Genomic DNA, 26480 nt, shown 5'->3' with positions numbered 1-26480 from the left:
CACTGCAAATGAGGTTACTAATTAAGTGAAAATTGAGGTCAGTTTGGAATCAAGTCCTCAGCATGATGAGTAAAATACAGGCAGTGCAAACTGTACCTCAAAAGTGTTTTGTTTCAGCGTTATGGGCAGAGGAAAGAGCTGTTTTCAGTTCTCCGGGTTGAACTTATTTTCAGGTCCTTAGTGTTTTTTCTTAAGAGCACAAAACTGCTGGGACCGTCTAGCTTTCCTATTTGCTTATCCCCCACCCCAACAAAATGAATACATCTAATTTCAGTCCAATCTGAAGCTGGAGAGAATCTGAGACTGACTTCTGAAAAACGTGATGAAAATCACTGGCTGAGCTGGGAAGAGAAATGCAGGTGGATGCCCTCAGTAAGAGAAAGGAAGAAGCTCTTCTGATTCCTTGGGGTACCCCAAACATCAGGGAAGAGGGGGGGGGGTGCAGCCTGTGGGAAGGAGGCACTGCAGAAAGCGGCTTTGTTCCATCTGTTGCTATGGAGAAGGTTGCTTGTATTAAATATTTCTGTTGCTTTGTTTACTTGAGCATACATACAAGTTAGCCAGAGAGTAAACAGGGAATGTAGTGAGCAACTGAGTCAAGGAAACCATGGCTGTGTACCTTCAGAGCTGCTGGGTGGAGTCTCTGATGTCTTGTAAAGGCCGAGTTCACGCTGTGCTTTGTTCCTTAGCAGGAGCAGTAAGGATACCTCCTCAGCCATGCATTGTCAAGAAGGGTGTAAAGGTGTGCTAGTTGTGCCAGCCATTCTCTCGTCAGGTTTGTTAAACTCAGTGTACCCACAGAAGCACATCAGAGTAAGGGATGAAATAAACACAGGTACATGTGCAATTTAAGGCTGCATAATGTCATTTCTTTGGGAAGTAGGGTTATCCTTTGGAAGTAATAAATATAGGCTTTTCAAAGGCTAATCAACAGCTAATTTTGCAAAATTAATAAAGCCGGCTCTTGCCTCAGACTATGATGGCAATGCCAGCTGCAGTGTCAAACTAGGGGGGAGCTTTTTCTCTGTTTCTCTCTCCCCCCAAAGCCTACCTTGCTTACAGATCTGGCTGGCTGTTCTTTTGCTGCTGATGAAATCAAAGATGCAGTGTGGGTGGGGTGGAGCACACTGTCAGGCTACAGCAGCTTCAGAAAGAGCTTTTGCATGAATTTATGCCCTATGGAGCCACCACATTTCTGTCCCATGGTTTTAACATCGCCATTAATATTCTTTTCTGCCAGCATTAATGTCTTTGATTCAGGATGGATGAAAACAATTGGATCTCTTTCTCTCTCTCTCTCCCTCTCTCTCTCTCTGAGATCTGCAGATCCAGCTTGCCTCAAGTGTACTTTATATAAAAGATGCTATTGAGCACAAAGTTTCCATTGTATATGCCTCACTATGGTCATGTGGAATCCTTACAAAGCGAGCAGGAGCATCATTACATTGCTTGGAGTGGGATATGAATGTAATTGGACTCTTGCAAAGCAATTTCACTTGAAGTGCTAATAGCCTGACTTCATCTGATCAGCATTTAGATCAAACACCGATTGTTCAAGTCAGGCACACAGTCCACTTATTATGAGAAAGTTGTATCTGTACAGGCAAAAAACAATGGGAAGCAGCAAGATAAGGAGCTAAGTCAACAGAGAAACTAAGAGTTTATCTGAGATATTCACTTGTTTAGGGAAGGCTCCTGAAAACAAAAGAGTTACAGATCTTCCAAGATAGACAGTCTCACTAATGTGGGCTTTTCCAGAAGCTCCGCATAAAGGGGGGAAATCCAGAATGCTGGGGATGTTTCTAGAGGACAAATGTGTCCTCTTTAACAGTGAGTAATGCAAGGGGAAGGGCAGGAGAACAATCCCTTTAGAGAATGTCATGCTGTGGACAAATGGGGGTACTGAGCACCTGCAAAGAGTGGGAGTGTTGGACTTTGAGGAAGAAGAAGGTCATTTGGTGCACCTGACAAAGGAGGTACTGTGCTAGTTACACTGCTGTGTCCTTGTGGTTTACTCTTCCTCTCCTTTCTGCTTTGAAGGACTTCCCTTGTTTGGGCAGATTAGGTGCCCGTGAAATAGAGAATGAAGGTGTAAGTGAAATGCTGAGTGCCTGGATTCCCTTGTCAAAAGTGATTGTTTTGAACAGCAAGCAATTTCTTTGCATTTTGTTAACAATTAGTGAAAGACCTCTTATTCCAGTGTCACCTTGACAAGTTTCAGCTCCTCTGCTGTAGACATACAGCTTCCCCAAGGCTCTGCTTGTCTAGGCATAAGTCCATTCATGGGAGCACTGCAGTGAGGACATTACTAAAAGTTTAGGTTTCACATCCCGATCTTTTGGCTGCAGAACTTCATCCTGAGCAGTAAAATAGCATTAGAGACAGAGGTGAGATATCTCTGCACCCTGCATATGCTGCTAAAGCACACAGAGCCAGAAAAGCAAGCTGCCTGTTGGCAGCTCCTTGGTAGCTTCTCCTTTCCTGATACAGCGCTTTCCTGCTCAGCATCACCATTCTTCAACCCTTGCTCAAATAGGATACCCTAAGAACATTCTCATCTTGGGGCTGTCAGCTGTAAAGCTTGGAGCAAGAGGTCTTCCCAGCCCCACTAAGTCCAGCCATCTCTGCTCAGTAACTCACCATTTTCCACAGGCTCATTTTTCTTTCCCTTGAAAGAAATGGGAAAACAGTGCCCCAGTTTATGGCACGATCTGCAATTGTACTGTATTCAACATTTGTGTGCTGCAGAGAATCATGCCTGCAGGACTGGCACTTTGACATTCAATTTCCTTCTATAAAGAAGTCAAAGGCAATGGTTTCTGTTAGAGCTGGTCCTGCTGGAAAATGCCAATGAAGTTGAAAATAAAAACATTGTGTTGGAATTTTCATGGGAAAATATTGCTGAAGAGTTTCAGCATGCTTGGAATGCTTCTCTTCTGTACTAGCACTGATTCTGTCTTGTATTAGTATATATTGCATCTCTAACATTCCAAAGAAAACATTTTAACTTTATAAAAATAAAATTAAATCAACAAATAAAGTGAGATCAAAATGGAAAATGTCAAATTGGAATGTAGATAAAACTCCCAGTTTTTGACTGCTCCACAATCAGGGAAACACAGCATTTTGCAACCTTGGTATTTCCTACTGGCAACACTTCAGATATATGACTGCTGCAGAATTTTCTGTTTATTCTTCTAAGTGAAATGTATTTGCTTCCTCCTTCCTAATGTTACTAATGACTCTGTGATAACATGCTGATGGAAGTAAGTGCAGAGTAAGAGCCATAATATTTACTTGGTTTCCAAGAAGAAAACTAGTAGAACTTTACAGTCATGAAAATGTAGAAAATATATTGGAAGAAGCTGCAGATGTTAAACCCAGAAGGACAGCTGCATATGTTCTGATTCATCTGGATGCTCTGTGAAAAACATAGCCTTTAAATTCATACCCTCCAAAAATCGTTCTTGAGTACTGTTTGATTTTCATTAAAAACTGCTTGTACCAGCTAAGACAAGACTCTGTCCTTAGTTAATGGAAATTCTCAAGTTCTCAATTCCATTTTTACAATAAGGGAATGGAAAAATAAAACCAATTTGCAATGATCTAGCAAACAGAGCGTGGTAAGGATAGCATTTCAGCTTATAGCTAAGTGTATTGTCTTTCATGCAGCAGTGCTGAGGCTTTTAAAAATCTGTTTTGAACATGAACTCCTGGAGTTAAATGACCTTTTCCTTGCAGGAATTTGTTCTGAGGATTATGGATCAGAACCTCCAACAGCTCAGGACCTGGCAATATGAACCTCGAAGTGAGTTGGCATAAATGTGCTTTGTCTTCAGTGCAGATTGCTGTAATGGTATGCAAGTTAAATCATAGAGTCATTAAGGTTGGAAAAGACTTCTGAGGTCACCCAGCCCAACCCCAACCCATCCCACCATGCCCACTGACCACATCCCTCAGTACCAATTCTCTACAGTTCTTGAATGCTTCCCTAGGCAGCCCATGCCAGTGCATTGCCACTCCTGAGAAGTTTTGCCTAATATCCACCCTGAAAGTTATATATGTGTATATATTAATGTAAATAATTGTGTGTATAGTTGCTGGACAATTGTTACATCCAGAAGTTTCAAATCTCTCTCATCTCCTCCAAATAGTGTTGCTAAAAGAAGAATATCATCACATCTCCTCTATGGGTTTGCATCCCTCTTGGCTAACACTGGGCTTTCTAAGAGGCGGGGAAGATCCTGGCTCCAGTGTGAGGAGGGATCTCCTCACTGCACAACAACTCAGGCACAGCTGGTGCCTGTGGTGTGTGTGAAATGTGATGCATGCCTCACAGAAGCTATTAGTAATTAACTCTATGAAACTGATAAGGTTGTCATTGGAACCGTTGCAGCATGCAGGGGTATTTTAATCATTCAGAAAACGGTGAAAATTCCACTGGCTTTTCCCCATCGTTTGTGGTTAAATTGCGTATGGCGTATTTGACATCATTTTCCCAGAGCAGAGAGATTACATAACAGGGCTGGCAGCCTGTAAACATTTCTTCAGCACAGGCAGGAAACAGGTTACATTTCTTAGAAATAAAGTGAAGGTTGTTACCGCCCAGAAGAACATTAGTGGATGAACGACTTCCCTGGGGAATCAATGCTAAACTTGTACCTGAAGCATCACCGTGCACAGAAGAGTTTTAACATCTTTTTCTGATAGTATTTTCAGTATCCAGATCATCTGGGTCATGAAGAAGATAAAGAGTTCCTGTGGAGCCTTCATGGGAAGAGGCCACAAGCAGGAGAGAGGGGCCGAGGAGAATACAAAGATGCTTCCCAAGGCCAAGGAGAGAGAAAAGCAGGAAAAAAAGTGGGCAGAAAAACTGAAAAGCTCAGTCAACAACTTGGTGGAGACTGTTCCTGGCAGGAAAAAGGCAGCTGCAAAGGAGGAAAAAAGCAAAAATGAGGCAGGAAATTTGCTGGCGATGGAAAAAAATATGAAAAAAGAAAAGGGAGAAATGCCTGCAGGTAACCTTGAAACTCTCTTTCTCCCCAGTCCCAGATTTTCTCAGCCTCCTCCAGCCCTATAGACTTGTTTTTGTTACTTTCTGGAACAGGGCCTTTAAGTTTTCCTCCTCACCATCCTTCACCTAACTGATTGTCCTTTATGAACTGTACGTTCTGTGAATGTTCTGTGACTCACTTTCCCTAAGCCTCATACACATTTCTTTTTGCTGCTCTTATTTTATCTCTACAAAGACTCCTGATACATCTTGTAAAAAAAGGATGATGTACGTCTGACTTATACCCTGTAGGGTGTGACTGTGCTGCTCTTCCACAGAGTTGTGCACGGATTAACTGGATGAAGGAAACCTTTCCTATTTGCTGTGTGTGTTGAGGCAGGAGGAGTGCAGCTCGCCCATTGTTTTGCTGGAGATCCTTGCATTAACCTTTCCCCATTTTGTGTCATGTTCTTCCCTTCAGTCCTGTTTGATTTAATCCTAACTCCACAGAGGATTTATTTCATAGAGGAAAATTAGGATACATGCAAAAAAACAAAGCAAGTATCTTTCATTTTTCACTTGACACACACCCAAAGCAGCTTCCTGAATTGATTCCAGTGATCGTAGTGCTTTGTCCTGTTAGGCTTTCTGTGCAGAAGATAGAGGATTCCTACTAGGTTTGACTTTGAGCTCTATGCCCTTTCAGATGTTCTTTCTGTAATTCCTTTGCTCTAAAAAAAAAGGTACTTTCCTTTGTGAATTATAGAATCATAGAATCATAGAATCACCAAGGTTGGAAAAGACCTAAAAGATCACCCAGTCCAACCGTTCACCTATTCCCAGTAGCTCCCACTAAACCTTGTCCCTCAACACAACATCCAGCCTTTCCTTGAACACCCCCAGGGTCGGTGGCTCCACCACCTCCCTGGGCAGTCCATTCCAGTGCCTGACCACCCTTTCTGAAAAGTAATACTTCCTCATGTCCAGCCTGAATCTCCCCTGCCGTAGCTTGAAGCCATTCCCTCTGCTCCTATCACTAATGACAAGAGAGAAGAGGCCGACCCCCAGCTCACTACATCCTCCCTTCAGGAAGTTAGAGAGAGCAATGAGGTCTCCCCTGAGCCTCCTCTTCTCCAGGCTGAACATTCCCAGCTCCTTCAGCCTCTCTTCATATGGCCTGTGTTCCAGACCCCTCACCAGCTTTGTTGCCCTCCTTTGAACACGTTCCAGGGCCTCAATATCTTTATTGCAGTGAGGGGCCCAAAACTGGACGCAGTACTCGAGGTGAAGAGTTATTATAAATAAATAAACCTGTACTGCCCACAAGAGCAGATCTGCTGGGATGATCATGACAAGTTACTGCAGACAGTCAGCAGCTCAGTGAGCCTGAAGGAGAAAGAAAGAGAGAAAAAGGAAAGAACTTGAAAGTGAGAGCTGCTTATGCTGAACCTGAAATGAGGTTCTTTTGAGTAGAGTGAGGATTTTTGGGGTAGCCATAAACTCCGTACTTCAATATGAGGGTATTAAAGCAATGGAGGCGTGAACAAGCATCAAGCTGAGTTGTTATTCTCTCTATTGCAGAGGAAATCATCTGTGGATTCATTGAGCAAGGAAAGTTTTCTCAAGCTTGCCTTTGTATTTCTCGTCTGGAGCAGCCTGGGAGCGATGGTGTGGGAAACTCTGAGTCGCTTTACACTCTCCTGACTGAACGAATGTGGACTGCTGTGAGAAAAGCACTCGATGGGAGTGATGGGATGCTCCTGCAGCCATTGCAGTCAGTGGGTGAGTCACTGAACTGGCAGAAGCAGAAGAAAGAGGAGTGGCTTAGCAGTGAGCAAGGGATGGAGCCTGCTTCCACATGGCATCCAAACTTCTGGGAGAAAGATCTGGAGAAAGAACTAACACAGTACTGGACAGCCCAGATTCCCCACTTTATTCCCACTGGTGACACAGATGATACTACACTAAAACAGCATCTGAGTCAGCTGGAAACAACATTCCTCCCCAGCCTGGAGCACAGAAGTGGTGCCTTCAAGGAGGCAGGACTGCTCATCCCCTATACCTGGTGCTGCCATGCCTCTTTGTTCTCTCACCTTTCTGCCCTTACTGACAGTGAGCACTGTACCTTCAGCCAACAGCTCTTAGTTTATGAATGGTGCCTAAAAGCATATAAAAGGTATGTCTAGAGGACATTCTGTGGACTACTGTTTGCTGCTTCTCCCTCTCACTGCTTATCTGGCTTGCAAATTGACAAATTGTTTCTGTATTTCCTTCATTAATTTTGGGCCATGGGAAGAAATATAGCAGATAATTAAATTCCTACCCAAGTTTGGGAGAACAGGTGTGGCTTGCCCCATGATCTGAAGAGCAGCATACCCTGGACCCAGAATTCAAAGCCTTGCCCTGAGAATGCTTTGTGGCTGTCAATGAAGCCTGAACCTACTTTGCTTTCTTGTGATTTCTTTGTGTATGGTGATGGTAGATGAGATGTTTGGTTCTCTGTAATCATGTTTGACTTTGATACTAAATAGCATTAGTCTAAAATCATAATCACAGAATGAATCGGGTTGGAAGGGTCCTTAAAGCCCACTCAGTTCCAAACACCTGCCATGGGCTGGCTGCCCCCCACCAGCTCAGGCTGCCCGGGGCCCCATCCAACCTGGCTTTGGTCATCTTCAGGGATGGGGCACCCACGGATTCTATTTATGTCCTACTCATTTTCAGAACTTTTGTCTTATTTGGTTGCTTCCATGCAAGTCTAGAGCTTCTCTGTTCTTTGTATAATTGCACTCATAATGATCGGCTGCTAATCAGTTACTCAGCTGGGCTTCTGAAGGAGGGAGGAGGTGTGATGCACATCAGTGCATGCTGTCCTCACACATATGGGAGATGTGAGGTCAGGATGTGTCCCTCCTGCTGCTTCTTGTTCTTCAGTAAGCTCAATGGATTGCTGAAATTATAAATTCTGCTTCTCTTCTTTCAAAAAAAAGCAGCCTGTGACTGTATTATCAGAACATAATGAAGAAAGTGAAAATGAGAATAGGAGAAATGCCAGACTGACTTCAGGGAAAAAAATCATAACTGTTTGAATTCTCTCTGAACACAACTGCAACCTTAGTAAATGCTCATGTGGAGATGCACTTGTCCTGGTACACAGGTGCTTTCTCTTATAGGCCCCTTTCCATTTAGATGGAGCGTATGACAGTGGTGCAATTGTGCATATACAGAAGTGGGTTTGTGTAACTGTGCCCAAGCCCAAGAAAGAATGCAGAAGTAGTAGAGAAAAGGAGAGAGAGAGATCAAAGAATCATGGAATCATTAAAGTTGGAAAAGATCACTAAGATTTTCTTGTCCAACCATCAGCCCATCCCCACCTGCCCACTAACGAAGAGCAAGAAGTGTAATTGGGCTGCAAGTGCAGGAAGGAAGAAAATAAAAAAATAATAGTCAGGAAAAGGACATGAAAGGGATCATTGGACACACTGGGGCTGTGCCAGTATTGTGAGCACTGCTGAGTGTTTGCTGTATGCCCTGTGAACCCCCAGCATAGTGCAGGGGGTGCCAGGTGGGAGGGGGTACCAGACAGGAGATGGCTGCCAGGGCTGAGCTCTTGCCTTCTGCATGCAGGGGCAGCGGGATGTGGCTGGCACCCAGGCAGAACTCCCAGCATCCTGATGTGCAGAGTCTCATGTGGATTATCCTGAAAACAGAAGAAAAGTTACTTGCAGTCACCCGGGTAAGGACTCAGTTATTGAGGATGCTGGATTTGCCTGATATGTGGACCCCCTCACAGCCCTCTCCAGCCTTCTGGATTGACACTGCTGAGGCTATAACAAAGATTACCTCCAGACCCCAGCACAAGGAAACATGCAGTTGGTGCAAAGTCCTTCTGTAAGGCGTGAGTAGGGCAGCCTGCCTTGCAGTCCCACAGGTGGCCTCTGCTCAAGGGCTACAGCACCTCTTCTCTTCCCAACTCTCCCCCTTTGAGGAGTGCTGGCTAGGTGTGTGGAATATCAGTAAAGCAAGGAAGATGTATTATAACAGCGGGGAGTCTCAGAGGAAACCACAATGTTTGGAAAACTCAGCCTGGCCTTTTTGATTCAGCTAATGTCTAAATGAAAGACCAGAAATTCTCGCCCTCCTCTTCCCTCTCACTTTCCCTCTCTACCTTCTCCCCCTCCCCGTGAGCAGATTGCTGCATCACCCTCAGTAAAGTACTCTAAATTGCAGTTTTCCTTAATTGCCATTCCCCTAGAAGCCCTAAGGTAGTCATAAACATGGGGGCAGAAGCACCAGCTGGTGACAGAATCCTTAAACCCTACTGATTTCAGTGCTTGAATCTGAGCCTCTTCATGGGCTTATCATCCTAAATCATCACCCTGGGGAAGACCATGTGATCCTAAGGGCTTATTTTAGTACTTATTTCAATGAAGGAAATGACTACAGTCAGGGTAGTGCTAGTGAAGTTATCTCAGAGCATGACACTGAGACACTGACAAACTCGCAGAGCTACTAACAGTGAAGGAGAATTGAACTTTTTATTTTTTTCCCCTAATATTATGACTGGGGGAAGCTCTGTAACCATGGGCATTCTGCCTTCTGGGCAAACCAGCCACTGAGCAGGCTCACCTAGATCTGGTGGTGGCTATAAATACTTGTGTGATGCTCCAAGCTGGCTGCATTTTTTGCGGATCTTACATGTCTGCCCAGAGGGGTGGTGGATGCCCCATCCCTGGAGACAGCCAAGGTCAGGCTGGATGGGGCTCTGAGCACCTGATGGAGCTGTGGGTGTTCCTGCTCATTGCAGGCTTGGATTGGATGTCCCGTAAAACTCTCTTCCAATTCAAACAATTTTATGCCTCTATTATTGTGAATTATCTCTCAGTGATCATAATATGTAACTGTGACTGTAAGTCATACAGCTCTGGTTTTGCCACTTCAGTGGATGACTTTATCCACTGAAGAGTGGCTAAAGAAACAGAACGGAATGAGCAATAGCTTGCTTCACCCATCACCTAGGTTTGTCATGGGGAGTGCCAGCTTCACACCTGTGCAAACTCAAAGCATTTTCAAAAGAAGTGAGTGATGAGAGCTGTGACCACATCAGAGGGGACTGCGAACTCAAATGTCACACAGGGTTCAAAGCAGCTTCCAAATAGCATTGCGGGGGATATGGTCAGCTCGGGGTATGGGCAGTGGAACCTCAGCATTGACATGTCCAGGGCAAGGGGCCTTTCTTTGTGCCTTTTGAGGTTGAGAAATTGGTGAGCTGGTAATTATGGTGTCAGCGATGTTGTTGGTGGATCATCCCTGTCCTTGCTGCACTGGCATTTGACATGAGTGCAGGGCAAACCTTGCAGTGAAAAATTAGGATTTGTTCTGGTACTGAGAGGTGGGCAATGAACTTTCTGCCCCCTGCTTCTGTGATCTCAGCTCAAAACTGACTCTTTGTCCAAAACTAGAGATGGCAAGACCTGACAGACATTCCTGGACAAAAGGAGGGTTTATAACTATCTGAAGTGACTATGCAGTGGCTCTGTATCTTCTCTTCCTCCCCATATTTTCTCAAGTAGACAAAAGAAGAACTGAGAGGTGAATGTGTTTTGTATGATTGGGCTAAGTTGCTGCTGCTGCCCAAGTGAACAAGGCTCCCAACAGCCTTGTTTGCCTGTGCTGTGCACTCCTGTCTGCACTGAACATCTCAGCCCATTTTGACTATTTATTAAGTAGGTGAAGGTTCTCGAGGTTGTTAAATTCTCACATGTTTTAAAACAGGAGTTGGACAGATGAGAGAGGAGCAGGAGGAAGCTGGAAGTTATTTATGGCTCTGCTTGTTACATCAGAAAATCTGGTGCTCTGTCGGTGCATGGGGTGCTGGTGTCATTGCAAGGGCTACAGAGGGCAGGCTCACATCACCTGGTTCAGAGCAATCAGGTGCTCTGCTCAACAAGTTATTGCCCTGCAGCAAGTAACTGTGTGCTTTGTCCCATGGTGTTGGTTAAAGTTGCTTTGCAGCTGGGGTGGGCCGGAGATGTTGGTGCAGCTCAGCTTGGATCTGTTATCTCAGCACATTCTGCTCACACAATTGCTTGCAGTCAGGTGATGGCACTCTGAAAGGAATTTTTCTTGGACTGTTTATAAGCATTTGTTTGCCTTTGTTTAACACTTTGAAGTGAATGTGGCAGAGCAGTTTTGGATACACTTTTGATGAAATTCTTAAGTGACAGCCATGAATTTTGTAATTCATCATCCAGAAGAGAAAAACAACAGCAACAACAACAACAACAAAAAGAGGAACATCAGGCTTTACATTTTTTCAATTTCTTTGGTGAAAGATGCAGAAATGAATGAATAACTAAGTCAGGCTTTTGAATGTAAAGCTTCTATAAAGGTCAGATCATGTTTTAAGCAATGAGCCCTTTCTCTACAGTGTTAGTTTTGTTTTTATAGTCAATTGAAAGTAGCACAAGCCAGCCAAGCCTTTGGAAATTTCCCATCACACCACCTCATGGGGCTCATCTTGCTGTGACAGTAGCTCTAAACACAAACCCGACTCTATTGGTACTCAGATGTCCCTGGCTTGAGCGAGGGAATGCTTTTCATTAGAGCTGGCTGGTTTATGTGGTACTGGTTGGAGCTAGGAAGAGTGGAAAATCTCAGCTACAGTTGCTGGCAGGCTTTGTGCCTAAGTGTTGATTTGCTGTGTGGGCAACTTCACTGAAGCTAGGCTAGCTAGGGAAGGCTGTAGATAACCCGAGCTGACGTGGAGATGAAAGGATGCTGCAAATCTCTTAAACTCAAGCAAACAATGTAGAACAAAACAGGACAATGCTATTGGGTCAGCTGGAAAATTGCCAGGCTTTGGGTTAAATGAGATGGTCAAAAAACAGAGCTGAAATTCATCTAGTCCAAATGCATAATGAAAGGCTGGGAAACCTAAGTCATTACAAATGCCATCACATCTCAACTGTTCTTTCTTTATTATAACAATAATATATATATTTTTTTTTTTTTTAGAAGGAAGTAGGGAAAGCCCTGAACAAAGCCTTTAATACTGGGGAAACCCCTTGCACAGATGCTGCAATCATTCAGGTAAACTGGGGAGGAAATTGAAAAGCTCACATCCTTTGGGGCAGTTGCATTGTTGCACGCAACTGTGTAGGTAATTGAAGAGATCTGGTTTTGTGCTCAGCTCAGTGCATTAGAAGCTTGCAAGTCAGCTGCCACATTTTAACTGCTTCTCTTTGCTCTCACACCTGCTTTTCTCCTGAGTGTTCTCAGGAGATCTGCAAAAGCATTGAAGCAAATCCTGAGGATTACACCTGGCAGGAGCTAGATAGACGGCAGCTGATAGGGCTCTAACATCAACTAAGATGCTGTAGATATGGTGGTCCTATCTCCAACATCTGGCCATGTCTCAGCCCTGAGGGTTTGGCTGTGTTGTGTACACAGCTGGTAGGTTTGAGTGTTCTGTGGTAGATGATGAAGAGATCAGATAAAATGGTCTCATTTGGACCAGATAAAATGGTCTCAACCCTCATGAAATTGTCACTTCCTCAATTTTCTCAGGCTGACTTCCTAAAGATGAAATAGAAAATGAGCACCATGCTTTGGAAACTCATCAGCTGTGGATTCCTGGCACTTTGGTGTGGTGTGTTTTATCCTGTCTCTTCTGGTGAAGGGACACATCTGTTCTGAGCAGTGGAAAAACCCACTGATGTCACCCTTTGTGTCTTGCTGACTCTTCCCAGAGCATTGAGAGAGCACAGCACATGAGTCTGTCTGTCTCCTTTTTTCCATCTGCCTCCCTCCCCCTTGCAAGCTTTTGTTTCCATAGAGCAACTAATGGGCAGCATTAAGTTGCTACCAGCTCAAGTCTACCCAAGGTGGGCTGGGCTTTAGCTGCCTGGCACAGCCTGCCTGCTTGTAGGCACCTGAGCTGTATCTCTGTTCATTGCATAAAGAAAAAAAAAAGACTTTGAAATCCACAGATGTTAACAGAGAAGACAAAAACAGCCCAGCACATCAGTGAGAGCCTAAAGGAGAAGGTGGAAGCTGTATGCCTGGAGGAGTACCTGAGCTTCCTGGGCAGGTAAGAGGGATGCTAGTTTCCCTGTTGACATGTCCTCAGTGCTCAGCAGAATGAAATCCTGGTGAAGCCACTGGCAATCCTGTTTTCAGATCCTAACCACAGCCAGAAAGAGGGGCAACTTCATGGCTGATGGTCAGGGTTGGCTCTTCCTGCCCTGCCTGTGCTTCCCACACCTGGTGCTGCCTCCTGGCAGGGTATGGTGAGAGCTCTGCTCTACTGAGCTTCTTGGTGGATGATGACTACTCTGTCCTCAGCTTTTGTCCTCTCACCATTTCTTCGTACTCCCTTCATCTGCACTTTGACCCTAGGCATCTCCCTACCTTCATATCCTGCAAAGCAGAAAAGGCCAGTGCTGCTGCTTGAAGATGAAGAAATTCAGAAAGAGACACGACTTAAGATCCTTTTGCTTCTCATGATTTAATATCCTTTCCTTCTCACATTATGAAAGGAAGGAAGTTCCTGTAATACACAATTGTTCAGGAGCCACTTATGAGACTGAAGCCACGATGAAGCGATCAATAGACTTTGTGGGTTGTTTGTGCATGCCAAGGCTTTCAGTGTTCTGCAACTTCATCAGCAAAGCCAGAAGCAAGTGTTGCAGTGGCAGCAGCAATGATAAAATGAACCTCCTGCCTCTTAATTCGTAGAAGTGGCACCCAGGCAGCTCAAGGGCTGTCCCCATCCATTGCTGTGCTCTCCCTCTTCACCAGCTGGGCAGGACAGAGACCATCTTTGCCTTGCTCTAGGTCCTCTTTCAGAGAGTGAAATTATACACACTCAAAATATAAGCAATCACAGAGTATTTCTTCCTTTTGCTGCTATCTGACCCTCTGTCAGATGTGTTACAGAACACACCAGCTTAAAAATGTCACCCTGTTTTGATTTAGCTATGAAAACAAAGTAAGAAGCATTCTCCAGCATAACGGCTTCCATGGGATCTCCAGCAGCTTGCAAATCATTGAGAACTTCAGCATTCTCAGGTAAGGAACCAGGCCCTGGTGGCATCTGAAGTGAAATGAACTTTCTACTTTCTGATTTTCTTCTAACTCTGTTGAGGAGTTGGCTTTGCCTCCAGCTGGACGTGGAGCTCCATGCACACCACGTGGTGAATGTTAAGCATGGAAGGAGCTGGCTATGGCCTTTGTCCTGGCCAACCCTCCTTTGACCCTAGGCATCTCCCTCCCTTCCTATCCCTCATTATCCCTCATTAGGAAAATTCCATAAATTGCACTGAGATGCATGTGCTTCTGTACTTCGAGGTAAGCCCACGCTCAAGTGCTTTGCTGAATGAAACCCTGTTGAACATGCCAGGATTTTCCTGAGGCTGTTTGAAAGGAAGGAAGCAATAAAGCACAGAAGGGTGGGGGAGGCTTTTTGCACCTCCAGACTAATTTCAGAAGTGTTTGCAGCAATAGAGAAAATGAGCTTGCTTCTGTTCTTTCTGTGTAAAAGTATCTGAGGATCTCCGGAGTCAGCGAAATGCCCAAATCCACCATATGCACAGCACTTATTTGACACTGGAAACTTGCACTGAGCCTGTAGCTGTTTTGTTTGTTGTATGTGTATATTGCTACTGCTGGATCCTAAACCGAATACTTATGAGACCCTTTTATGTAATTCTTTACAGTGATACTAAAAATTAAGTTACACATTGAGCTTTTCCAGAAAGTAAAATGTCTGGTTTCAAACCAGTGATCATTATAGCTGGGTTTTGCTCACCTTGTATTTGTAGAGTGTCAGAGACTCACAGAATGCTCACCAAGCCTCCATTTGTCAAGGCCTCTTAATGCCTTCTCATTTTTGGAAATACTATCTTCTTCAATCATCTAAGCTCACTGGGTACAGGAAGCATTTGTGTGTGTTTGAGCTTACATGTCCTTGTGACAACATCTTAATAAGAGCTGTCCTAAAGATGGGAGCGTCAGTGTGGGTGACCGAGGCCCTGTGGTAACCCTGCACCTGAGCATGTGTCTATTCAACTGTCCAGGCAGTCATGCTGGTTGCAGGGGGAAGAGCTTTGATGTGAGAGAATACCCTGACTTGATCTGATCAATTTTTTTATGTCCTTTTTTGTTTTTATGCAGAACTGTCTGGTATAAGTTAACGTACCTTTGTAGTGCCAGCACTGATCAGGATGCTAAGATACAAAGATTTATAGACAGGATGGAAGATGAGATTACGGAGCATTTTCTGCAGATAGTCACTTCTGAAGTCAAGGTATTGGAGACCCATGTTAATACTGAATATTTTCATTATGTCAGGCAGGCATCCACTTCAGTGGGTATAATAATACTTGGTATTGTGCTAGAAATAAGTATCCTGTACCACCTCTGGGGACCTAGACCCCAAGAATTGAGCTTCACTTGAGCAGAATGCTATACATTCTTAGCAGTTGGGTGTCTTCATTTGGCAGTGATAACTCACAAAATCCAAGATGGTGGTGGGTAGTCAGGAATTGGACCCAGAGAAGCTGTGGATACTCCATCCCTGAGGGCATTCAAGGCCCATTTTTCATAGTTTTATATCTTCTAGGTTTGAATTTAAGAACTTAATACATTCTTCCTGATTTTGAATTGTTTCTGTCTTTCATGTTTTGCTTTTATTTGAAATAAATGTACAGGACGCTGCAGCTTGTGGAGGTGTCTTTTTTTTTCTTTTTTTTTTTTTTTTTTTTCTGAGGGCAGAAAGAGCAAAAGCACAGCAATCCAAATCTGTAGCCTGTGTGATGTCTCCACATGTGCACTCTGACTCTGCCTCTTTTCCTCAGGGAACACTGAAGGATCATTTCAGAAAGAGTGACAGTAGTTTCAGACGCATCCTTGAATTCTTAAAGCAAAGCTTTTTGATGTTTAAGAAGAAAAAAACAGACAAATATCAGGTAAGAAAAAAGGAAGAAAGTAAGAACAAGATATTCAGAAGTCACTAAAACTAGTCCATGAATATCTACATGCGCAGTATTCCAACAATAAACTGAACTCCCATTTCTTCTATTAATAGAAGGCCTGTTACAGATCTAGTGGTCTCAGTCCAGTCCCTCATAGTTGGGCCTCTACTTCCCCATGACAGTAGAACCTATCTGTAATCTCTCAAAGAAACCAAGAAGAGTAGAAATGAGAAAACCAAATGTATCTTCCAAACAGAGAGTGGTCTCTCATACTGCAGTTGCCCCAGTACCATTTTGTTGGTATGATAAGTGTTGAACTCCCTTTCTTCTCTTTCCTCCAAGTTCTGCAGGCTTTTTGTTGGTGCTGATTTTAATTAACGTTTTGAAACATGGAAAACAGTAATTGGATGGAAAAATTAGCAGTTATTCTGCTGTTGTTCAGAGCCTGTCACTGGGTGTTATGTCACATTAGTGCTGGGGTAAGCAGTGGCTCAGCAGTGGAGTGCTGGGCCAGAGCCATCTGTTTCTTGCTTTGTCTCTTTTGGACAGGGCTAGGGATGTCCTGTACCTTTGAACTGCAGCCTAAAACTGGACTGATTTCCACTGCTAATGAAAATGTGTTTTCTCTGCAGCAGCCCATCACCCCTTAGAAATGTTCACTCTCCCTCCCTCTTCAAGCATTGCTTGGTCTTAGCACTGATGTTTCTTAGCAGGTTGTGGATGGCTCAGAAGTATTCATGTGAGCTCTGTGCCCAACCAGAATGGTGTGCCCATGGGTATGGCCAGGGGACATGTCTAGGAGGGATGTTCCAGGGAGACTGGATCTTGCTTTGTCTGTAGTCCAAGCTCTCCCAAAGCTATGCTGATTGCTAGCTTGGTGCTAAGCCAAGTGTTACCTTGCTGCTCTAAAGGGTGAGTGGAGCTCAGCCAGCTAGTCCCTTTGCTTTTGGTTGGATGTTTCCACACTTATTATCAATGTTATCCACATGCAGCTTGGAGTCATCCACATACAGCTTGTATTACACCAGGGATGCTTAAGCAGAGAAATGGGACATCCTTCTGCATGGGCCTTATATCACCTGCCTACACTGGTCAGAATCCTGTAGGTATGGTCTGTTCCTTGTTCATTATCCAGCTGAATATAGAGGAGCTAATTTGGTCTTCTTTGCTGTGGAATAGGCCCTTATCAAGTCTGTGAACAACATAATTACTAACGAATATGTGCAAGCCCTCCTGACCACTTCCAGGAAATCGTCTGTGCAGAGGAGGAGGCAGATTGTCAGCAAGATGGAAGAAGATCATAGGATGCTGCATACCATCTTTAAAGAGAGCTTAGTAAGTCTTTGATATGGTTATGGTTTTGCTCTGTCATGAAGAACTGGAAGAGAGCGAGGCTCTGAAAGCAAGAGACAGGCTTAGGAAGTCTTAACCACAGTGAACCTACTTCATAGAAATGAAAATCAGGGGCTGGAAGACAGTTTTTCCTATCTGCCAGAAGCTTTTAGCTTGTAGTTTTGAAATATGTGACTATTCACATTTCTACCACTGAAATAAGAATGAAATACATTCCTCTAAATTGGAAAGACAGCTCTAAGGCTGTGAGCTCCCCCAGGCAAGCCTTTGTGCCATAGCACGTGTACGCATGAGATCAAGAAGGGGTGTCTGAAGAGCTGTGCTCCTGCCTTGTGCTTTCCCTCTAGCCTCTGGAATGAAGAACTGAATCAGCTGCTCCACATCTTCACCTTCTCCATGGGTTGCCCCATATGGCTGCTCCTCACTGGCCATGGGATACAGCTGTTTTTGCTCTCCCGTTTGGCCTCTTTCCCCCCCTGCAGACCTTTCCATGGCTGCTGCTAGCTGCCTGTGCTTTTTTAACTGAAGATCTGCCTTTCCTAGAGTGATCAGAGATTTACCAGTGTTGCTGTGCTCAGCATCAGCATTGGCTGAAATGTGCAAGGACAGCTGGTTTCATAGTATAAATGAGATATGAGAAATCTAATTATCTGCCAAAGCTCTATGCTCTGCTTGGGTGAAAAAAGCCTGCATCTAGTTAGTACAGTTCCCCTCGTGTCCCTGCTCTATTCTCTTTCTCATTTGATGTAGATGCACTGAAAACCTGGGGGAGGAAATGCATAAGCAGCTTGCAGGGGGCAGCCTGATACTTGGTCGAATGAAATACATGGTTATGCATGCGAAGTATGTGCAACACTGCAGACTGAATTTATCGTGCAGTTTCTGCTCAGGCTGCACCTGCTCCTTGCCCACTTTGCTCTCCCTTCCACTCTGTCTCAGAACACATTAGAAAATACCTTGCTTTTTTCCTCAGAGCAATACATGTCCTAAACAATACAAGCATTCAAACACTGCTGACAAGCCGCCTCTTCTTTGTCTTTTTAGATTGCAGGCTGTTTACTTCCGACCATTCCTGTCCACATAGCACTCAACAAAATCTGACACCTTCTAATTAATTAGCATTTGGTAATAGTGAGCTTGCCAAATACGAAGTCTTACAGTATTGGTGCATGAGGAGCTGAGTACAGTGTGTGCACTGTGCTGAGCTGAATATGTTGTGTGTCTGCAGTGCGGAGGAGGAGAGAGAAGGCTGTCTGCAAGTATTACTATTGTTTTTGATTTATATTCAGTGCAGAGATGTACTGCACAGAAGATCTGGTCTGCTGTTTCTAATGCCCCATGGAGAATCTGGGCTTCTCCTGGCCTGGTTTGGCAGCCTGCTCTCCAGGTTTGCTTTGTCACAAAGTCTCTGTTGACGTGATGGCATCAATAATTCAGAGAGGCAATTTAATTGCACTACAGTACCAATGAAAAAATGTGAACAACACCCCTCATTAGGCAGCTCATCCACATTCTGCTTCCCTCAACTTTTCTGAAAATGCTGTGTGTGTCTTGCTAGATTTTTGAGGCTTTTTTCTTTTGTGTACGCCAGTTCAGAGGGAGCTGGCCAGGCACAGCACCGTGCTCAGATCCTTCACAGTGCTCAGCTCTGCTTCCCTTTCCAAAATGCTTTGTTTGTCTGTTACAGCATCTGCATTACCTCACCTGCTGATCAGGGTCACTCTTCTGTCCCTGGGCTGGTTCTGTGACTGCTGTCACATGCTGGTCTGCAGAACTTTTCCAAAGGGTGAGATAGCCTTTGAGGGAGTGCCTGCTTTGGGAAAGGAAATGCAGAAGGGAATTCTGTGCTGCTGCAGGTAGTCCCTGAGCCATCCTGCAAACCTGAAAGCCTGTGCTTTCTCCTAACCAAGAGGGTCAACATGCTTCTTGTGCATGCACAGACAGTCCCACAAAGCTCCTAACCCATGGAGTGAGAACCTGAATGTGATATGAGGCCACCTCCTAACATACATTGCTTCCTCTGCCCTGAACACTCCTTTGCTTCTCTTCCCAGAGTCCCGTAGCTGGTACTCTCATGGATTCCATCAAAGCAATTTTAGGACTTATTCAAGCTCCTGATGCTGAGGGGATGAAAATAGCCCTGCTGCCTGTGCTCAGACAATTTCCTGATCTAAGGTAATTTGTTTACGTAGTTTCTGCACAGGTACTCGCCACCAGAACAACATCAGCCCTGTGAGATATTCTCTTTGCAGTGTGCTGGCCCAGTCACAGTGCTTATTTTGAATGCACTCCATTCTTCCTATTTGCAAATGTAGTTTAATTTGGTTTTTAGTTTTGCCTGACATTGACCAGTCGAGCTGAGATGTTCCTCCATAAAAGTGAAGGATGGAATGAAATGTCTGTCAAAAAAGCAGGAACGCTGTGGAAAAATAATGCCTGAATGAACAATGTATAGGCTGCACTGGTGCACTTTACAATACCAGCACATGTGGGCCGAATGTAAGCTTCAGGAGCATCCTCAACTCAGGAATTTCATAACTCCCAAGCACTTGGCTTTTGGCTTTCACATTTTACCAGCTGTTTTCTAGGAGTAACTATTTCAACCTAATCCAGTGAGAATATACACTTCAATTTTTCATAGGAAGTTGTTAAAAGAGATGAAACCCAACTTTTATTAGGAAGGTGAGATTTTAGCTAGCTGTATTTGTTTCAAATCCTGTTTTTCATTATATCCATCTTGAGCTCTGATGTCTTTTGCTAGGGACTGTGTTTTTTCAAGTTAACATTATTACAGTGTAGAGCACTCTGTCACAGAATGCTCTTAAGGCCAAAAGCGTGAATAACTTCAAACAAGGAGCAAACAATTTGTGGTAGATAATTGTCTTAGTGCCTATTCAACATGACAGTCATGATACAACCCCTAGCGAAGGAAGTCCCTTAACTGCAGACAGCCAGAAGCGAAAAGGAAAGACAAAGAGATCATGTTATGCTTGGCCTGGTTTCCATATTCTTTTCTAAAGCATTTGCTTCTTTTAAAGAAGCAGGACTGAGATAAAAAGATATTTATCTGGTACAGCATAAATTCTTATTCTCTTATTACACACATATATATGTATACACATGCACAATATATATGATCAGCAAAGCAGTGCCAGGTAATTCCATGTGAGGAGAGGAAAGAAATGATAGATGCTTTCAAATGATCCAATGTAGAGTTACCCCAAATCCATTATGGAAGATGTCAATTTTTTTTCCAGGCGTAAACTGAGGTGAAGGATTTCACAGTTTCATGTGCACAGAGCATGGGACCTTGGTGTTCAGTCATGTCATGCACCGCCGTGGTGTTATGGCCTTGCCCGTTCTGGGTGGCCAAAGAGTGTTAAAAACTGCTCAGTAGGTTCTAACCCTTGGCCTGGCCCACCAGTGTGAAAGCAAACCCTTTCCCTTGGCTCTTTCACTGACATGTCCTCTTATCCTTTTGAAAAGGGAAGAACATCTGAACACATTGTTGGACATCAAAGGGTCACTCCACAAAGAAGATAGAGTTGCTTTATTGAAGATATTTCGTGATAACTGTAGGAAAACTGAAACAGAAAGCAACTTGCTTTTTGAAGATATAGAAGTAAAACCTGGAATGTATGAACGCTGTTGCTGCTTTTTTTGTTAGGAAAGGTAGGTGTGTGTGAGTGTGCTTGAGAGTGATGTGCACATGCATAGGCATGCCTGCTTCCAGGAGCATGGAATGCCTGTGGCTGTAATATCACCTCTCTGAGCTCCTTGTTGCTATACACTCCATGTATGCTTTCCTTCTCTGCAAATTTCCACACCATGAAGCATCACGTTGGAAGTGGTGAAAGGAACTGAATGCTGAGAAGTGTGATTCAGCTTTCAGCAGCAATAAAGGAGAAGACAGGGCTTTTCCTCCCCATTCCTCCCTCCTGTCTGTGCATCTCTGCAGCAAGGCTCCCCTCCCTCCTAGCCCGTTATGATACATGCACATGTAACCAGGCAAGCTCTGGTGCATCCCCACTTTAAAAATAGCCTTCAATGGAGAGCATAGAGCTATTTGTTTCACTTGAAATAATCTCTAACTTCTTTTTAGTCTGAATTTGTCCAGCTTCAGCTGGACAGAATTTTGTTTTATCTGTGCCATGCCAGAGCCCACTGCTATCAGAAAGCTGTTAGTATTTACAGATTGTCACCAGTCACCTTCTGTTGGTTAAGCTGAATAGATCGAGTGTCTCAGGTTGAGGAGTACAGTCTCTTTGCACCACCTTCTCCTCTGCTCTCCCATGTCACTGTTTATTTATAGTTCCCCATGTTAGCAGAGCAAGGATGAGTTACACAGAGCTCTGACCTGGGGCTCCAGGCACAAGCAGACAGCAGATTGCCCTGTTATAAGGAATAGAAAGCAACAAGAGAAATGATTAATAAGCAAGCACACATTCCCCTTATAATGAAAATTGATTCAGATATAATGAATGGGCTACCAGTCACCCACTTGTATACCACTCTTCAAAGTATTTATACGTAGCACCACTTTTGCCTTAGAATAGATGTTCAGGAACACGCTTTTAAGATACTGTAAATCACTTAATCTCCTATTTGCTGAAATCCCCTGGGTAAATAGGCTCCCAAATCCCAGAACTGGCTGGGCTGCAGTGTGGCAGAAACGTCTGTGCTACAGATCGGTAGTCGCATTCCAGCTCATATGTAGCAGTGAAACTGATTGTGGGATGTGCTTAAGTAAAGGTGACCTTGATTTACAATAAGGGCAGTGAGGCACTGGCACAGGTTGCCCAGAGAGGTGGTGGATGCCCCAAGCCTGGAGACAGCCAAGGTCAGTTAGACGGAGCTGTGTGCACCTGATGGAGCTGTGGGTGTCCCTGTTCAGTGCAGGGGGGACCCTTCAAGGGTCCCTTCCAACTCAGAGAATTCTGTGATTCTATGACTGTCAACACGTGAACACTGAAAAAGTTTAATTCAGGAGTCTGTGAATAGAAGCAGTGTTTCTGCTGTTTGCCTCTTGCACGTGTTCTGACAAGTGCTGTTTTATTACACATCTTTTTTCTTGCTTTCAGTTAGACCTACTGTGAGAAACATGAAGTTCTCTCTCCCACATAGCAGTATCTGCAGTCACAGCTCCTGGAAAGCTTCATGGACTCGTGCAGCTGGATGCATGAAGACGTGTGGCAGCAATGGAAGCCAGAATTCCTGCACTTCTGCAGGAAAACCACACGGCCCAGATCCTAATGCTCTATGCAATGACCAGGCAGAAGTTGACTGTGGTATGGCTGAAAGACATTCCTTTAAACTTGCTTAGAGAATGCTGCTTGGCTGAGTCCTGGTGGTTATTCCCAGGATGCGCTATCATGGTGTGGAGGAGGAGGAGGTTCCCCTCTGCCAAATTTCTGTTATACAGTCTCATGCTTAACAAGGGACTGCTGCACCATACAGTGTCCTAGCAGATGATACAGTATGATAACCTGCCCCAGGGCTCTCTGTAGAGCTTAGCCTGTGGGAGCAGGGGGCAGCTGTGGGCATGGTGCAGGATTCAGCCCTTGTAAGCCTCACCTGATAGAAATGTGACCTTTCCCTTGTCACACTAAGGTCACAAGCCCCAAGAGTGGGAGCAGAAGATGCATCTGTCCTCGTGTCCCTTGCTGGGATGGCTCACGGCAGTCTCTTTGTGGGATGGGGAGCTCTTCATGTACAAGTTTCTCAGCTGGTGCTGGAGCACTTTTGCATTCATTTTTGTACCTCAGTTGCTGGAAATTTCTTCTTGCTGTGTGAAGTAGCTCCTTTGGAGAGGGAGTGGAAGGCCTTGAGGGAAGTAGTCAGTGAAAGGAGCTGTTTGTCCCAGCCTCTGGGCAAGGTCTGAGCTGTTTTCAGATGTAGATAGGCAGTTCTGCTAAGGAAAGCAATAACTTTCTAGTTATCTATGGACTGTTCACACCCTCAAGCTGAATGGATTCAAGGCCCTCCTTTAATTTAGGTCATTATAGGATTGTTCCTCTCCGGCCATGTAAACAAGAAAAAAGCTCTGCTACCTCAGATCTACTGTTGCTGTTGGCACCAACACAGGCTCTTCTCTAATAGGAAAAGGGGAAGTCTGTGCATAACCTGCAAGCTTGCAAGGCTGGGGCCACGTCCAGCTCCTGGGCTGTGGGATAGTGCAGGTCTGAATGGGTGCCACCACGCTTTGCAGCACCATGCCATGCCAACAGCCCCTTGGATGTGCCAGCAATGAAGCCACATCTTGGGGTGGCTCTGCAGGTTGGTGGACTGCTGTCACAGTGTGCAGTGCTGTGCTGGGAGTGCTGACAGCCCTGTCAAGCACGCCGGGTCATTTGTCCTCCCGTGCTGCCTAATTGCACATTTTTTCAAGGGCAGGAAGTGATTACAGCCCCAACTTTGTGACAACGGGATTAGAGGCAGCCTCTGTTTATTGGAATTTCAATCAACGAACCTTCCAGAGAAAATAAATAAAAGCCCCTTTGACATTTTGATCGCGTCTGGTCTAAAAATAATTCCACCGCACTTGAGAGATTCCTGCCACAGACATTTTGATTGCCACATCCATCTCTTCCACTTGACATTCACAGGCAGAGAAGGGTATGTTCTACTCATGGGCAGAGCTGAGGAGCCTTCGGGGATGGATTTGACCTGTGGTGGAATGGCTGGCAGTCATCTTCTGCTCTGCATGCTTGTATAGGATAAGCGCTGCTTTCAGTAATGCCTCTTAATGGCCTGCATGGCATCAGACTGTGGACAGGGCAAATAAAGGCTTGGCTTCAGGAGGCAACCTTGGGTGAGGAGCTTTGTCCACCAAGTTGAATGCTGGTGGCATGTGGGAGGCTTTCTTGACCTGGGGTGTTCTCTGGAAAGGGAACGGGAGGACAGGCAGATGGCATGGAAGGAACATCCTCAGCCACCCGCAAGCCTGCTGGGGGGAGCAGATGGTATGTGGGGGCATGCTGGGGGCTCCCAGGAGAGGAGGTGGTGAGGTCCTGTGTCACACAGGTGGCGTGAGCAGTGGGGAGGCTGTCTGGGGTGGTCAGGCAGGGAAGGGGAAGCTGTGAGCATGGGGGGTGAGCGATTTCTCTTGTTTTGGGAGGATTTAACCCACTTCATTGTGAGCCCTGACATTCCTGTATGAGCCCTTTCTAGGCTTCACCCCAGGCTGGGGTTAAGGCGCTTGGGTGGGATTTGTGCTGCACTCAGTGGAGGGCAGGAAAGCAGGGTTGCATTCAGGATCTTCCTGCAAGATTATTCCATAGCCTACGGAGGTAAGCACTGCCCTTGCTGTCTGATTTGCAGGGCCTGCTGCCACCCCAGAACTGCACTGAGCACTGCCCTGGTATCTGGCAGCTCCACCAAAGCACAGAGCTGCTCAGAACTCAGCATCCTTTTGCAAGGGCTTTCTCCTACTACACAGGGACCACTTGGTCGTGCCATTGCCTTGCTCACCCGTGTTACGAAGAATTCAGAGGGCAGTGAGGCCCTGGCATTGCTGCCTGGAGAGCTGCAATGCCCCATCCCTGGAAGTGCCCAAGGCCAGGTTGGGTCAGGCCCTGGGCAGCCTGAGCTGATGGGGGCAAACAGCCCATGGCAGGAGTTGGGACTGTGTAGGCTTTAAGACCCCTTGCAACCCAACCATTCTGTGATCGTAAAGGTGCACACAGACGAGAAACCTTTGCTGAGGCCTCTGCTCAGCTCAAAGGGGCTGGGCTGGGTCCCCCTCCACCCGGGGACAGCCCGTGCTGCGAAGGGTCACGCAGTTGGTGCCACCTGGTGGCTTTCGAATCCCCTTCGGCTTCACAAGCAAGTATTTGCAAGGGGCCGCGGCTCTCTGTATCGCTTTGTTCTAGCACCCATCACAGAGCCTCGCAGGGTATCGTAACAAAGGTAAAGCAAAGCTCCCCGCACAAACGGCGTCCCCCAGAGCAGGGCGCCCTCCCGTCCCTTCTCCTGCGGCCCCGGGTGCCGCCGCCAGGTGGGGATACGGCCACGGGAACGCGCCGCTCGGGAGCGCCCAGCGCGGGGCTGACGGCCGCCAGGGGCCCTTCAGCTGCTCCGGGCAGCGCGGGGCGGGGTGCGAGAAGAGCTGCTGCCGCTCCTGCTGCTGCTGCTGCTACCCGCCGGGCTTTGCTTCTTGCAGCGCTTTCTCGGGCGCCGCTGGCGGTCAGCCACCTACTCCGTTTGCCTTCGCGTTGCTCAGAGCTGACAGCAGCCCGCTCTCGATGCTGACAGCTGGAGATGCCGAGTTGCTTTTCATGCTGGGCAGGTGTCAGCTCGTTTTTGCAAATCCCAGCGAGAGATTTCCTTTTTCACAGCGATGTGTTGACGCAGCCCGTTCGTGACCCCTCATTGCTCCGCAGTGTTTGGCTTTTTGCAGTTACTGCTGGACGGGCAGTTTCCTCCCCATATTTGTGCAGTTGTTTACTTCTGTGTCATCGTGTTATACTCATTCTGCATCTTATTGATCTTTTTTCCTAGATAGCTGCAAGTTCAAATCCTGTCCTCTGCCTCCCTGCATACAGCCCCTGAAGGTCCCACAAGCATCCTTTGCATTCCAGCATCTAAAATCTTAATGAGCCTTTTTAATTCCTGTCTGGGGCAAAGCAAGCAGATGTAATCCATCTCTAGAAGCCTCCGGTTTATTTAGGCTGCAGTTGGATGCACAGTTTGTTATCATTCTCAAGTTTCATTTTGTTTGGCAGCGTAGCTGCATAAACATCCCCCACGGCACCTCTCCCGGGGCAGAGCTCAGGGCTGGGAGTAAATCAGGAGGACAGCAGGGATGGGGGTGGCACAGACTGCACAGCCAGGGCTACTGCTGGAGCAGATGCATCTCTGAGCACTACAGTTATGTCCCGTGGTGCTTTTCATCCCTTGGTACTGGCACTGGCTTTGCCTTTTACTTGTTCCCCAATGCCTATGCCACAGCTTGACGTGAATCCGCTGGAATTTGAGCAAGTGTTGTTTCTGTCTGTAATTTCCCCTCAAACTTCAGTGGATTAAGGAATTCATGAGTAAGCTAAATTCCCACCACACTTCATATCCCCCCTTCCGCACTGGGAGACTTCTTCGTGCATTCAATATTTTTTCCTGAGTTGCTGACAACTCCTCCAGACTCCGTGTTCTCCTTAGGTTGA

The 26480-nt window shown here is 45.6% G+C and overlaps 1 protein-coding gene across 8 annotated transcripts in view; it reads left to right on the top strand.

Annotated features, from left to right (window-relative positions):
- LOC122158305 (exocyst complex component 3-like protein) overlaps nt 1-23831 on the top strand; it is a 35089-nt gene extending 11258 nt beyond the window's left edge. For 5 of the 8 annotated variants that reach the window (XM_042814885.1, XM_042814889.1, XM_042814887.1 and 2 more), the window contains exons 2-14: nt 3742-3808; nt 4711-5018; nt 6575-7169; nt 8621-8729; nt 12011-12085; nt 12985-13085; nt 13973-14065; nt 15170-15302; nt 15853-15963; nt 17149-17304; nt 19376-19497; nt 20809-20994; nt 22404-23831. In XM_042814885.1, the coding sequence (XP_042670819.1) occupies nt 4739-5018; nt 6575-7169; nt 8621-8729; nt 12011-12085; nt 12985-13085; nt 13973-14065; nt 15170-15302; nt 15853-15963; nt 17149-17304; nt 19376-19497; nt 20809-20989 (1956 nt within the window). In that variant the 5' untranslated portion in view covers nt 3742-3808; nt 4711-4738 and the 3' untranslated portion in view covers nt 20990-20994; nt 22404-23831. Of the gene's footprint in view, nt 1-3741; nt 3809-4710; nt 5019-6574; nt 7170-8620; nt 8730-12010; nt 12086-12984; nt 13086-13972; nt 14066-15169; nt 15303-15852; nt 15964-17148; nt 17305-19375; nt 19498-19654; nt 19707-20808; nt 20995-22403 lie in introns of those variants that run through there. The other 3 variants (XM_042814891.1, XM_042814892.1, XM_042814893.1) reach the window with 3 other exon arrangements.
- The last annotated feature ends 2649 nt before the right edge of the window (nt 23832-26480 follow it).

Source organism: Centrocercus urophasianus, unplaced genomic scaffold (assembly GCF_019232065.1).
Source record: "Centrocercus urophasianus isolate 14NV4802_14NV808 unplaced genomic scaffold, USGS_Curo_1.0 seq_14, whole genome shotgun sequence".
Classification (NCBI taxonomy): domain Eukaryota; kingdom Metazoa; phylum Chordata; class Aves; order Galliformes; family Phasianidae; genus Centrocercus; species Centrocercus urophasianus.
The sequence above is the reverse complement of the archived record's forward strand: the minus strand, read 5'-3'. Positions and strand labels throughout refer to the sequence as shown.